At 53.0% G+C, this 12,955-nt stretch overlaps 1 protein-coding gene across 1 annotated transcript; it reads left to right on the top strand.

Moving 5' to 3' along the window:
• The first annotated feature begins 305 nt into the window (after positions 1-305).
• LOC138751132 (uncharacterized) lies at positions 306-8,873 on the top strand. The gene is made up of 4 exons (XM_069913199.1): positions 306-760; positions 1,496-1,640; positions 7,643-7,879; positions 8,523-8,873. Exons 1-4 carry the CDS (start codon positions 486-488, stop codon positions 8,523-8,525), a joined length of 660 nt encoding a protein of 219 aa, XP_069769300.1. The 5' UTR covers positions 306-485; the 3' UTR covers positions 8,526-8,873.
• The last annotated feature ends 4,082 nt before the right edge of the window (positions 8,874-12,955 follow it).

The following is a 12,955-nucleotide window of genomic DNA, read 5'->3' as shown; positions in this document are numbered from 1 at the left end:
TGACCCCGGGAGCGTGTGATGGGATGGTTCGGATGGAGCTTCACTCTGTGTCTAACCCCGGGAGCGTGTGATGGGATGGTTTGGAGGGAGCTTCACTCTGTGTCTGACCCCAGGAGTGTGTGATGGGACAGTTCGGAGGGAGCTTCACTCTGTGTCTGAGCCCGGGAACGTGTGACGGGTGGTTTGGAGGGAGCTTCACTCTGTGTCTGACCCCAGGAGTGTGTGATGGGACAGTTCGGAGGGAGCTTCACTCTGTGTCTGACCTCGGGGAGTGTGTGATGGGATGGTGTGAGGGAAATTCACTCCATGTCTGATCAAGGGAGTGAGTGAATGGACGGTGTGGAGGGAGCTTCACTCTGTGTCCGACCGCAGGAATGTGTGATGGGATGTTGCGGAAGGAGCTTCACTCTGTTTCTGAGCCTGGGAATATGTGATCAGACAGTGCGCAGGGTGTTTCACTTTGTGTCTGAGCCTGGGAGTGTGTGATGGGACGGAGCAGAGGGAGCTTCACTCTGTGTCTGACTCTGGGAGTGTGTGATGGGACGGTGCGGAGGGAGTTTCACTTTGTGACTGACCTGTTCTATTTTAACGCAAGGCTGTGGAGTGATTCTGACTACGACCCCGTGCTGAGGAAGAGGAGTGGAAGCAGTCCAATCCGGAAGATCACAACGCTTTTCAACGAGAGCTCGAAGTCAAATGCGGGCAGTCTGCCATGGGGACAGAGATTGTTGCCTGTGTGGACTCTGACACAGGATGAGAGGTGAGGTGTTGATCAGAATCAGATCAACGGCACCGGCTCTTGGATCACAGGGTGGTGGTGGAGACCATGAACCCTGGTGGATCTCTCTTCTTCCCTCTGTGACCTTTCCCCATCTGTCTCTCTGTCTCTCTCTCTCTCTCTCTCTCTCTCTGTTTATCTCTGTATATATGCCAGAGTTCGTAGGGCAGTGGTGGTGAGCAGGAACTCCGGCTGATCTCTCTCCTTGTTTCTCTCTCCCTCTTCCTTTATCTATCTCTCTTTCTGTCATCCCTCTCTCTGTCACCTTTCTCTCTCTATCTTCCCCCCCTCGATATCTCTCCCCCCCCTCCTGTCGAGGGGTGGGGGAGTTTACAGGGCAGCGGGAACAGGAATCTTGGCAAATTTCCTCTCTCTCACTCCCTCTCTCTCTCTGTCCCTCTCTCCCTGAGGACACTGCATGATGATGTGGGAGCAGGACCCTGGCTAATCTCCCCTCTCTCTCTGACCCCGGAGTCACTGGGCGGTGACAGGGAGCATAAACCCTGGCTGATTTCCCCTCTCTCTAACCCCAGGGTCACTGGGCAGTGATGGGGAGAAGGAGCCCTCGCTGATTTCCACCCCGTCACCCTGGGGTCACTGCAACCTCCCCCATCCCCGTTGAGGGAGCTGAGGTGATGGAGGCCACCTGCTGTGTCTGGCTTCACCTTTCCCCGTGGGGCTGTGAATTCACGATAGCCTCTCGTCTCTCCCTGACAGCAAGCCTGCCCCAAAGGTTGTCTTACATGAGCGGAGGAACACACTGGACTCACTGCAAACTACCCACAGCCCTGCCGCCTCTCACCAGGCTGTTTGCAAGGTGGATCGCCAGTTCTCTGAGAAACCTGTCTCCGAAGTCAACAAGGTTGGTGGGCATCGCGGCCTCCTTGCTTGCCCTCCCCCTGACCCCCGCACACTGGAGGATTCCTCAGGCAAGTGGGCGTGGGTCCCAAGTCTCCGATCATCGTATCCGGGCCTGTCTTGTTTCCAAGGTGATGGTGGGATCGGCCAGACTGATCTCCCACCTACGTCCTCTCCTGTCCCCACGAGAGGGCAGGCAGACTGGCTCCTATCATACTGTGCAGCACGTCCCCTGCTCCCAGCTCTTTTTGATGAAGTAGACAAAGATGATGTGGTCAAAAATAATCATGACTTTTATTAGCAGAAACTCATGGTATAATAATGAAAGACAATAGGTACATACACAGCAATATCCAAGGGGAGTGTCCTCAACAGTAGAGATAATGCACAGCCAATGTTAGTACAGCCAGGCTCACCAGAGGGAGGACAGGCAGCTTGGCAGACATTCACCAGTCTCCCCCCGGCAGAATTACTTTCATACCGATATGGCCTCAGCATTCATGAGCGCTGAACTACGGCAAGCCCTGGTACGGAAGGGGATTGCCACCAGCTCTACCACGAGCTACAACCCGCAGGGCAATGGGCAGGTCAAAAGGGCTAATGCTACAGTCTGGAAGACTGTAAATCTTGCTTTAAAAGCACATGGTTACCCTGTTACCCGGTGGCAGGAGGTGCTGCCTGAGGCGCTACATTCTATTCGGTCATTAATGTGTACTGCAACTAATCAAACACCTCATATGTTTGCCTTTCCTAAGAAATCAGGACTGTGATGGACTGGCTAGCCTGTTTATCTGAGCCTGGAACTGTGCTGATGAAGAGCCATACTCGGACGCGTAAAACAGACCCCCTAGTCCAACCAGTTCAGCTATTGCATACTAACCCCAACTACGCTCATGTTAAATTCCCAGACGGGAGTACTGACACTGTACCCCTAAGAGATCTGGCCTCACCTGGTTCGCCCCTTCCTCACACCCCCTACTCAGAGTGAACCTGAGAGATTGGGCTCACCCCCACCCCCCTCCCCCCAGCCTTTGACCCCTAGTCAGCTTTCAGATGGCCATGCTGAGACCCCACTGCTTCATGCTGCCGATTCTGGAGCGGGTCCCACATTACAGACCCAGGACCTGTACCAGTTCCCAAGGTTGCAAAGGAGCCACCTGTTTTGAGACAAAGCACTAGAATTCATAAACAACCTGATAGTCTGACATATTCATAAAACATCTCATTATATTTCGATTGCGTATTTTGGCTGTTAGAGTATCTCAAGGCTTTAGTCTTTCCTAGCAGCTGTCCTTTTGATTTTAACCCTTCTTCTGCCAGGGGGAGACTGTGGTGAATGTCTGCTATGGATCTCTTTTAGCCCCTCCAGCTGAGCACCAGCAGCAGATCGTGAAAATGCGATCATTTAACCTGCCTAGTCTGTACTGGATCTCATAATTATAAGTTGAGAGTTCTATTCGCCAGCGTGCCATTTTATCGTTCTTGATTTTACTTTTGTGTTTAGTACTGAACATGTAGGCTACAGATTTCTGATCAGTGACAAGAGTAAATTTTCTGCTGGCTAGAAAGTGTCTCCAGTAGTGAACAGCTTCAATAATAACCAGGGCTTCTTTTTCAATGGCAGGATGATTAAGTTCAGGTCCGTGTAACATGCAGGAGAAGAATGACACAGGTCTGCCCTTTTGATTAAGGGTTCCTGCCAAGGCACAATCTGAGGCATCAGTTTCCACTTGGAATGGGACATCCTCGTCGATGGACGAGGGTGCAGCTTTGGCAATATCAGCTTTAATTCTCTCGAAAGCTTTCAAGGCCATTGGAGAGAGAGGAAAAGATTTAGTGTCAAACAGAGGGTGTGCCTTCGTGGCGTAGTCCCGAACCTATTTGCAGTAGTAGAAAAAGAATCCCATACATCTTTTAAGGGCTTTTGCTGAGTCTGGGGGTGGTAACTTCTTCAGGGGGGGCATTCTTTCCAGGTCGGGGAGGATTTCGCCCTTGCGGACAATGTAGCCCAGAATGGGTAGCTCCGTCACGTTGAACACACATTTGCCCTCGTTAAATGTAAGGTTGAGTTCTTTAGCTGTTGCTAAAAATTTCTTTAAGTTGTTGTCGTGCTCAGCCTGTGTTTTCCCACAGATAGTGACAATATCCAGATAGGAAACGTACCCTGTAACTCATATGTCCTAACAATCTTATCCATTTCCCTCTGAAACACTGACACACCATTAGTGACTCCAAAAGTTATCCTTTCAAACTGGTATAACCCCCCCCCCCCCCAATCAGCCTCAAAGGCTGTATAGGGTCGTTCCTCTTTTTTAATGGGGATTTGGTGATAAGCTGCTTTGAGGTCGATAATACAGTACACTTTGTGTTGTGCTAATCATTTCATTGATATGTGGCAGGGGGTAGGCATCCAGGTTAGTGTAACAGTTGATTGTCTGGCTGTCGTCAATAGCCAGTCATTTCTTACTGTGATTTTTCACAACTACCACCTGGGCTCACCACGGACTCTTACTGGGTTCAATTACTCCCTCTTTAAGCAATCTCTGGGTCTTCGCTTTGATAAACTCATGATCCTCTTTGCTGTAAGAACGGCTCTTAGTGGCAATCGGCTGACACTCGGGATAAATCACTGAAAAGGGAAGGAGCTTTGATCTTTAATGCGGACAGACCGCAGTAACTAGCGCAGGAGATGGTAAGTGTGGGGAGTGGCCCACCGAAATTTAACACTACACTGTTCATTTGAGATTGAATATCTAACCCCAGTAACACAGGGGTGCAGAGCTCCAGCATAATAAAGAGCCACACATCAGCAAGGCAATGTCCCTGCAAATTTAAAGTAATTTTACACTTGTCCCGTATAGTTTTTGTAAGTTCACTACAAGCCATTGATATCTTTCGGTTCGCTGGTTATCTCCGCAAATTTAAGGCTCTGGCAACTCTCTTGTGGATGTAGCTGTCAGTACTCCCCAAGTCTATTAGACAATCAAGAGTCTCACCATTCACCTCCCCCTTCATAGTTGATCATTCCAGACCGTAACATCCTCCAAGCTTTACAGTCAATTGAGCTATCACGGGGGATCTCACCTCGCCGTCACTTGAAGTCGATTCACTCTGCTCGTCTGAAGATTCCCCCTTTTCATAGTTGTCTTCCATCCTGCAGCTCCAGGACACATTTTCTTGGTGCTTCTCTTCTTCTTATCAGTGGGAGTACTTTTCGCCTTGCACGCTTTAGCGAAGTGGCCGAGTTTCCCTCAGTAGCTGCAGGTAGCAAAATGAGCTGGGCACTTTTGTTTGGGGTGCCAACTCTTATCAGAGAAGTAGCATTTTTCAGTTCGCCCTTTTCTTTCCTTCAGGGTTCCAGCACTTCTGGATGTTTCCTTTTCAGTTTCTAACATTTCACTGGACCGTATGGCACTTCTCAGTGTTTTGGCCAGAGTGATTGCCTGGTCGTAGGTTAAGGGCTCCGTGTCCAGCAGCCTCCGTGGGATGTAACTGGAGTCAATCCTGATGACAAAAGCATCATTGTCTGCCCTGACATCACACTCATTTGCCAGTGAGTTGAGGGCCAGTGCATAGGCAGCATCAATTTCCCTGGGTTTATGGCGTCTAGTCAGCAACTGGTATCGAGCAAGCACCACATTCCGTGGCACTGCACAGTAAGCAGTTAGACGTTCCCGGGCTACAGCCAGAGTGGTAGCTCCTTGCGTTACGGTGAAAGGGACCTCACCCAGCAGAGAGTTCAGGTGGCCCCACTGATTTGCTTGATCGACCACGTAGTTTCGAACCTGGGAGTGTGTGATGGGATGGTGTGGAGGCAGCTTCACTCTGTGTCTGACCCCAGGAGTGTGTGATGGGATGGTGCAGAGGGAGTTTCTCTTTCTGTGTGACCCCGGGAGTGTGTGGTGGGTTGGTGTGGAGGGAGATTCACTCTGTGTCTGACACCGATGAGTGTGTGATGGGATGGTGCAGAGAGAGCTTCATCCTATGTGTGACCCCAGGAGTATGTGATGGGACCGTGCGGAGGGAGCTTCACTCTGTGTCTGACCTCGGGGAGTGTGTGATGGGGCGGTGTGGAGGGAGATTCTCTCCGTGTCTGACCTCAGGGAGTGTGTGATGGGATGGTGTGGTGGGATCTTTACTCTGTGTCTGACCTTGTAGTGTGTGATGTGACCGCGCAGAAGGAGGTCCTCTCTGTGTCTGTCCCCGGGGAGTGTGTGTCCTTGCTGCTTCGCTGGGAGTCAGATTTCCCAGCGACCTTTAGGTATCTTCTGGCCACCGCTGGCTGGCGGGCAACTTTCACAAACGGAATTTAGTATTTGGACACTCTTGGATTTGCGTCCATAATATCCTTCTACCACAGTGGTTCTCGTCCTTTCCCTTTCCACTCACATCCCACTGTAAGTAATCCCTACGCCATCCGTGCTCTCTAATCATGGAGGAATTACCTAAGGTGGGATGTGAGTAGGAAGGGAAAGTTGAGAATCACTGCTGTAGACCCAATTGTTCCTGAAATATTTTGCTTGCTAAAAATTGTCATTTCCTTGGGAGTTCTTAAACTGTCCACATAACAAGTCAATAAGGGATGATTCAAGGCTTTTTCTTTCCACTCACATCCCACCTTAAGCAATCCGTTACTGATCTCAGAGCACCGATGGCCTAGTGATTGCTTAAGGTGGGATGTGAGTGATGAGAAAGGTTGAAAACCTCTGTTTAATCATATCTAATTGACTCGTACATACGTCCTCTGGCGTTTGCTGATCCTGTCCTGGGAAACAGGCGCTGGCCGTCCACCTCAGAATCTTGTCGACCTCTATCAAGTCTCCTCTCCTCCTTCTCTGCTCCAAATCTCTGCTAACCTTGCCTCATTGGACTTGTTTCCCAATCCAGGTGACCTCCTGGTGAATCTCCTCTGCCCCCTCTCCAGAGCATCCACATCCTTCCAGTATTAAGGTGACCTGTACGATAACTCTGAAGAGGGCGCGCTAATTCATTGAGGACCCCTTCCTTCCCACACAGCCACAATGAGGAGTCACACTACTGAGGAGAGGTGGAAAATCTCGTGGTACGGTGCAAGAGTAACAAACCAAGACTCAACGTGGACAAGATGAAGGAGATGATCATGGATGTCTGGAGGACCAGGAATTACCACCCTCCTCTTCACGTCAACCACTCTGTAGTGGAGAGAGTGGAGATCCCCAAGTTCCTTGGAGTTCACTTAATGAGTGACCTATGGTGGACACTCAACATCTCCTCAATGGTCAGGAAGACACAAGGGCGACTGCACTTCCTGAGAAGAATGAACCGGGCACCGTCATGTCAACCTTCTACAGGAACTCTATCGAGAGCAACTTGGCTGGCTGCAACGCTGTGCAGTCCGGTCGCTGCAGAGAAACGGATTGGAGGTCATGAGAGGCAGAGATAGGGTGGACGGCCAGTGCCTGTTTCCCAGGGCAAGAATCAGCAAACACCATAGGACGTCTGTACAAAGACAAGGGAGGGGAATGTTTTTTACACAGAAAGCTGTGGGGGCCTGGAATTCATTGCCGGGGGGTGGTACAATAGGGATGTGCATCAGAGATCAATTCACAGGACCACTGGTGTCTCCCTCCACCCCCTCCGACGTGATCTACCGGGATCGTTGTCTGAAGAGGGAGTGCAAAATCGTAGAGGACCACTTCCACCCTCCCCCACACACAGCGTCTTTCAGCTGCTCCCGTCGGGGAAGAGATCCAGGAGGATCAGAGCTTGCACCACCAGGCTGAGGAACAGCTTCTTCCCACGGGCTGAACGGCCAAAGGAACTGCTCACTCTGACCCTCCGAAACAATATTTATTAGTATCGATGCAATACTTGTCCTGCGCATGTATTGTGTGTCTGTCTTTGTGTCCCGTCTGGATGTATGTCTGTGTGAGGACCGGAGAACGCTGTTTCGTTGGGTTGGACTTGTACAATCGGATGACGAGAAACTCGACTTGTTGCTTATATCAATCTGTTCCCTCTCCGCAGGAGGTGATCAAGAACATGGATTCCGTGTTCCGTGAACTCCTGCAACATAAGCGAGCCAAGTCGACCTCAGACACGTCCGCAGAGGCCGGAGCCCGCCTGCCTGCGCGGTGGGGCAGCCGCGATGTGACCGAGAAGCCCGCCGTCAAGCAGGGCCCCCCCTCCAGGTCCGGCGTCAAGGCCCGGGCAGCTGCCCTCTTCAAGCCCGGTGGCGGGGCTGCTACCGAAGGCACGGCCAAGGTAACCTCCTGGGGGCTGCACGCAGCGCGGGAGGGGGAGGTGAGACTGAGGGCTGGTGTCTCCCAGAGCCCTGTCCCTCATGGGGACACCAGCCTGCTTTGCCTTGCTACTGTCACCCTTACCGAAGTTTATTGTCACGCATGAAAATGGGGTAATGCCTTGCGATATTGCCTTACGACAGACGGATTCACCACTGCAAGTAATTGCCCTGTGCTCCTTACAGTCAGAGAGAGAGATTCAAAAGAGAGTGCCACCCCCCTCGAGAGTCACCGTGTGGCTGTGGATTCGCCTCCAGCACTACCGCACAGTCTGGTCCGACCGTCAGGGGCCCGAGCTCCAGATCCGAACCTCCGACACAGATCAGAACGCCCCTCGGTGCCCTCGCGTCCCGGTTCCAGTACCCTCCTCAGTCGCTCCAGTTTATATGTTAAACTCAATTTTTTAAAAAAAATTATTTAAAAGAGGAAGAATTTGGACAGGTACATGGACGGGAGGGGTATAGAGGGTGATGATTTGGGTGCAGGGCAGTGGGAGTAGGGGGAAAAAGGTTCAGCACAGACTAGAAGGGCCGAAGGGACCTGTTTCTGTGTGCTGTAGTGTGTCTACAGTTCTAGCCTGTTCATCTCCCTCTTATTCCCCTCAGTGACAAACTGTTTCCACCGGGGACAGAATCCCAAGGGTCCGCCTCCAAAGTCGATGCAGAACTTGGTCCATTTCGACTGGATCCTCGCCGATCTTCCTGACCCCGGGATTGGAGAGTGGTGGGGATGGGGAGCACGGGCTGCGGTCTGCTACGCCTCGCCTCGCCGGGCAGACCCGTCCTCCCCCAGGAACTGGAACAGCGAACATTTCCCTCTGTGGCAAGTCAATCCTTGTTTGGGTCAGGCGACGCAATCTGCGCTTGGTGTTCGACGTGTGTTCTCACCTGTGCTCCGTAGGAGCAGCTCCTGTACTCAAACGTTATTTTTCGCAATAAAGGCCGCTGTACATTTGCCTTCCTGACTCCCAGCTGAGTTTTCAGTGGTTCATGGGAAAGGGCTCTCAATCCGACCAGCGTCTTCACCCACTCCGGAACAAAAAGTCTTTCTCACTTTCTTCCAAAGTGGATCACTGCATCTCTCCTCTTATCAACTCCAATTAACACCTGGTGTCGGTTGGTCTGGGCTCCTCTCCCTCCAGTTCTTCCCCATCCCCTTTCCAGCTCTCTCTCTCTCTCTCTCTCTCTCTCTCTCTCTCTCTCTCTCTCTCTCTCTCTCTCTCTCTCTCTCCCTCCCTCTCTCTCCCTCTCCCTCTCCCCCCTTCCACATCCCCTTTCCAGCTCTCTCTCTCTCTCTCTCTCCCCTTCCCCATCCCCTTTCCAGCTCTCTCTCTCTCTCTCTCTCCCCTTCCACATCCCCTTTCCAGCTCTCTCTCTCCCCCTTCCACATCCCCTTTCCAGCTCTCTCTCTCTCTCTCTCTCTCTCTCTCTCTCTCCCACATCCCCTTTCCAGCTCTCTCTCTCTCTCTCTCTCTCTCCCCCTTTCCCCATCCCCTTTCCAGCTCTCTCTCTGTCTCCCCTTCCCCGTCCCCTTTACAGCTCTCCCTCTCTCTCTCCCCTTCCCTGTCCCTTTTCCAGGTCTCTCTCTCCCCTTCCCTGTCCCCTTTCCAGCTTTCTCTCTCTCCCGTTCCCCGTCTGTGGCATGCTGTTAGACAGAATCAGACATACACACACAAGGTAAAGACTGCACAACAGGCTTTAATCCACAAAGACTTCCACAGAGCCAGGCTGGCTGTACCTGCAGTAACTCTGAGAGAGACTTCGGAGGCCGGCGCAGGCTTATATCCCGGAGGGTGATTGACACCCGACTGGGTGGGGCTTGATCCATTCAGGTCGACTGATTGACAGCCGGCCAGGTGTTGTCCTGTCCCCTTTACTCTCCTGCAGGTACAGAGGTTGCCCCCTGCAGTAGGCCGGTGGTGGGGGCAGTATACAAAATACATTATTTACAGATTGAGACGATCCGGCAGCTGCCGGAGCCTCTGTGACCGTTGTAGGACTGGCTCCTGGTCACTGGTTGGAGGGGAAGTGGAGCGGGGGGGGAGCTGGCGGCAGGGGTCTGAGTGACTGGTGTGGTTCATGCAGAGGGATGGCCAAGGGGGCCAGGGTCGACGTGTGAGAGTCGTATTGGATGGGTGGTGGAGCAGGTTCATCCCCCATGGCTGAAGTGGACCTCTGGTACTCAAGGAGGTCCTGCGCGCCCCATAGCTGCCTGGGGACAGGGATGTATGGCCAGTCGGCATTGTCCTGGGCTGAAGGATGCTGTGGAATGGTGGGGGCTCCTGCTGGTGCCTGGTCCCTGGTTGATGGTGTCCTCCCTGCCAATGCCGAACCTAACGTAGGTGTAGTTGTGGTTCGTGCATAGGAGGAAAACCTGCTTGACCAGGGGTTCGGGTTTGTGTGCCCATATGTGCTTACGCAGGAGTACTGGTCCCGGGGACACGAGCCATGCTGGGAGGGACATTCCAGTCGCCGACTTTCTGGGGAATGAGAACAGACGTTCATGAGGGGTCTCGTTGGTAGCCGTACACAGAAGTGACCTAATAGCATGGAGCGCCACGGCCAGTATTCAATGGCCCACCCTTTTGACTTGAGGGCCAGGAGGACTGCCTTCCAGACCACCCTGTTTTCACGTTCCACTTGCCCATTGCCTCGAGTTATAACTAGTCGTGTAGCTAGTCGCGATGGCCCTCGCTGTCAGGTACTGGCAGCTCGTCACTCATAAAGCTAGACTCCTGGTCACTGTGGATGAAAGCGGGGTAGCCAAACATGGTGAAGATCTGCTCCAGGGCCCTGATGATTGTGGCTGTGGAGGTGTCTGGGCAAGGGATAGCGAAAGGGAAGCGTGAGTACTTGTCCACAACGTAGACGTTTCAGTTCATGGAAGGTAGGGGCCCTTTAAAATCCACGCCGAGATGGCCTTTATGACATGGGTCTGGGGCGGGCGGAAGAAGTGGGGTTTACACTCCATGCAGACCCGGCAGGCCTCAGTCATGTCCCTGACACCCATGATCGTATATGGCAGGTTCCGGGACTTAATGAAGTGGTACAACTTGGTGACATCCGGATGGCAGAGGGACTCATGCAGTGCCTGCAGCCTGTCATTGTGCATAGACGCGCAGGTCCGAGAGAGGGTATCGGGGGAGTCGTTAAACTTCCCGGGGCAGTACTGGATGTCGTAGCTGTAGGTTGCCAGCTCAACTCTCCAGCGCAGGATCTTGCCATTCTTGATCTTGCTCTTGTGGGCAGTGTTAAACATGAACGCCACGCCCCGCTGGTCGGTGAGGAGGATGAATCTCCTGCTGGCCAGGTAGTGGCGCCAGTGGCAGATCACTTCCACAAATACCTGGGCCTCCTTTTTGATGGTGGAATGCCCTAGCTCCGAGCCATGGAGGGACCTAGATAAAAAGGCGACGGGGAGCCCCCCTTGGTTGAGGGTAGTAGCGAGGGCTACCTCGGATACATCACTCTCCACCTGGAAGAGGGAGTCCTCATCCACAGCCTGCGTCATGGCGTTTGCGATGTCCTGCCTGATGCGCATGAAGACTGCCTGCCCCTTGGGTGGGAGGGGAAAAGTTGTAGCTTGGGTCAGTGGGCGGACCTTGTCCGAGAAGTGAGGGACCCACTGCGAGTAATAGGAGAATAGGCCCAGGCACCTGCGGAGGGCCTTTAGCGTGGAGGGGAGAGGTAGCTCCATTAATGAGTGCATCCTTTCTGGATCTGGGCCGATGACCCCATGGGCCACGATGTACCCCAGGATGGCGAGGCGGGTAGTGCTGAACACACACTTCTCCTTGTTGTAAGTGAGGTTCAGCTCCCTGGACGTCTGAAGGAATTTCTCCAGGTTGGCATCATGGTCCTGTAGGTCACGGCTGCAGATAGTGACGTTATCCAGATACGGGAACGTTGCCTTCAGCTTGTGCCGGTCTATCATGCGATCCATCTCCCATTGGAAGGCGGAGATCCCATTCATAACTCCAAAGGGAACTCAGTGGAACTGGTACAGGCGCCCGTCCGCTTAGAAGCGGTATAGGGCTTGTCCTTCGGGTAGATGGGGATTTGGTGATAAGCCGACTTCAGTTCAATCGTGGAGAAAACCCGGTATCGGGCTATCTCATTGACCATGTCGGCTATCCTCAGCAGGGGGTAGGCGTCCAGTTGGTTGGGTGTACCGGTTTATGGTCTGGCTGTAATCCACGACCATCTTCAGCTTACTTCCCACTTTGACCACCAGGACTTGGGCTCTCCAAGGGCTGTTACTAAGCTCTATAACACCTTCCGCCAGGAGTTGCTGCACCTCCGCCTTGATATTACGCCTCTGTCTGCGGCGTAATAGCACCTACTTCTGGCGGCGATCGACTTGCAGCCTAGCTAAGGTTTGCGAAAAGCGCCGGGGGGGGGGCGGGGGTTGATGAGTAGTGTGGAGAGGCCACAGGTTGGCCAGGGCTGGTAGGTCGGCGTGCTGTTTAATGTGAGTGGAGGTTGGGGCCCCCCAAAGGCAAGGGTGACACTGCAGGTGGCACTAGAAATCCAGGCCCAGGAGGACTGGGGCGCAGAGTTTGGGCATGACCAGGAGCCTAAACCCCGTGTATATCGGCCGAGCAGCGCCCAAGGGTACCAACAGTCTTATCCTTGGCGAAGAGGGCGATCGAGAAGGTGGTGGGTAGACTTAATTTTAGGGAGTGGGCCACGCTTGAGTGAATGAAACTCTTAGTCCTGCCACTGTCAAACTTTGTTACGTGCCTGTTGACTTGCATATCCATCAAAAAAGGGTCTGAGGTCATGAGGGATGTCCCTGGTCAGAGTGGTGGCAGTCAGGACCATCATGGGGTCAGAGTTGTCACTCTCCGGCTGTGTGTGGTGATTTACACCATCCAGAGGCCTGATGAGCATCAGTAGGGCGGCCTGGTCATCACCTGTGTTGACCATGTCGTTGTCGGTCATGGGATGTGGTGTGTGGCAACTGATGATGTCCGGAGGCATGGGGAGTGTCGGTGGGGTGGCCTGGTCATTGCCCGTATTGACCACATCATCCCGGT

This window comes from Narcine bancroftii, unplaced genomic scaffold (genome assembly GCF_036971445.1).
Source record: "Narcine bancroftii isolate sNarBan1 unplaced genomic scaffold, sNarBan1.hap1 Scaffold_742, whole genome shotgun sequence".
NCBI lineage: Eukaryota > Metazoa > Chordata > Chondrichthyes > Torpediniformes > Narcinidae > Narcine > Narcine bancroftii.
Note: the sequence above shows the minus strand (reverse complement) of the source record. Positions and strands in the feature narration are given on the sequence as shown.

Bases quoted from the DNA above. Each gene is read 5' to 3' on its own strand.
- LOC138751132 (XM_069913199.1), top strand. From the start codon at position 486: ATGGGACGGAGCAGAGGGAGCTTCACTCTGTGTCTGACTCTGGGAGTG. The intron at 761-1,495 runs GTGAGGTGTTGA...TCTCCCTGACAG, and splicing joins ACTCTGACACAGGATGAGAG to CAAGCCTGCCCCAAAGGTTG. The intron at 1,641-7,642 runs GTTGGTGGGCAT...CCCTCTCCGCAG, and splicing joins CTGTCTCCGAAGTCAACAAG to GAGGTGATCAAGAACATGGA.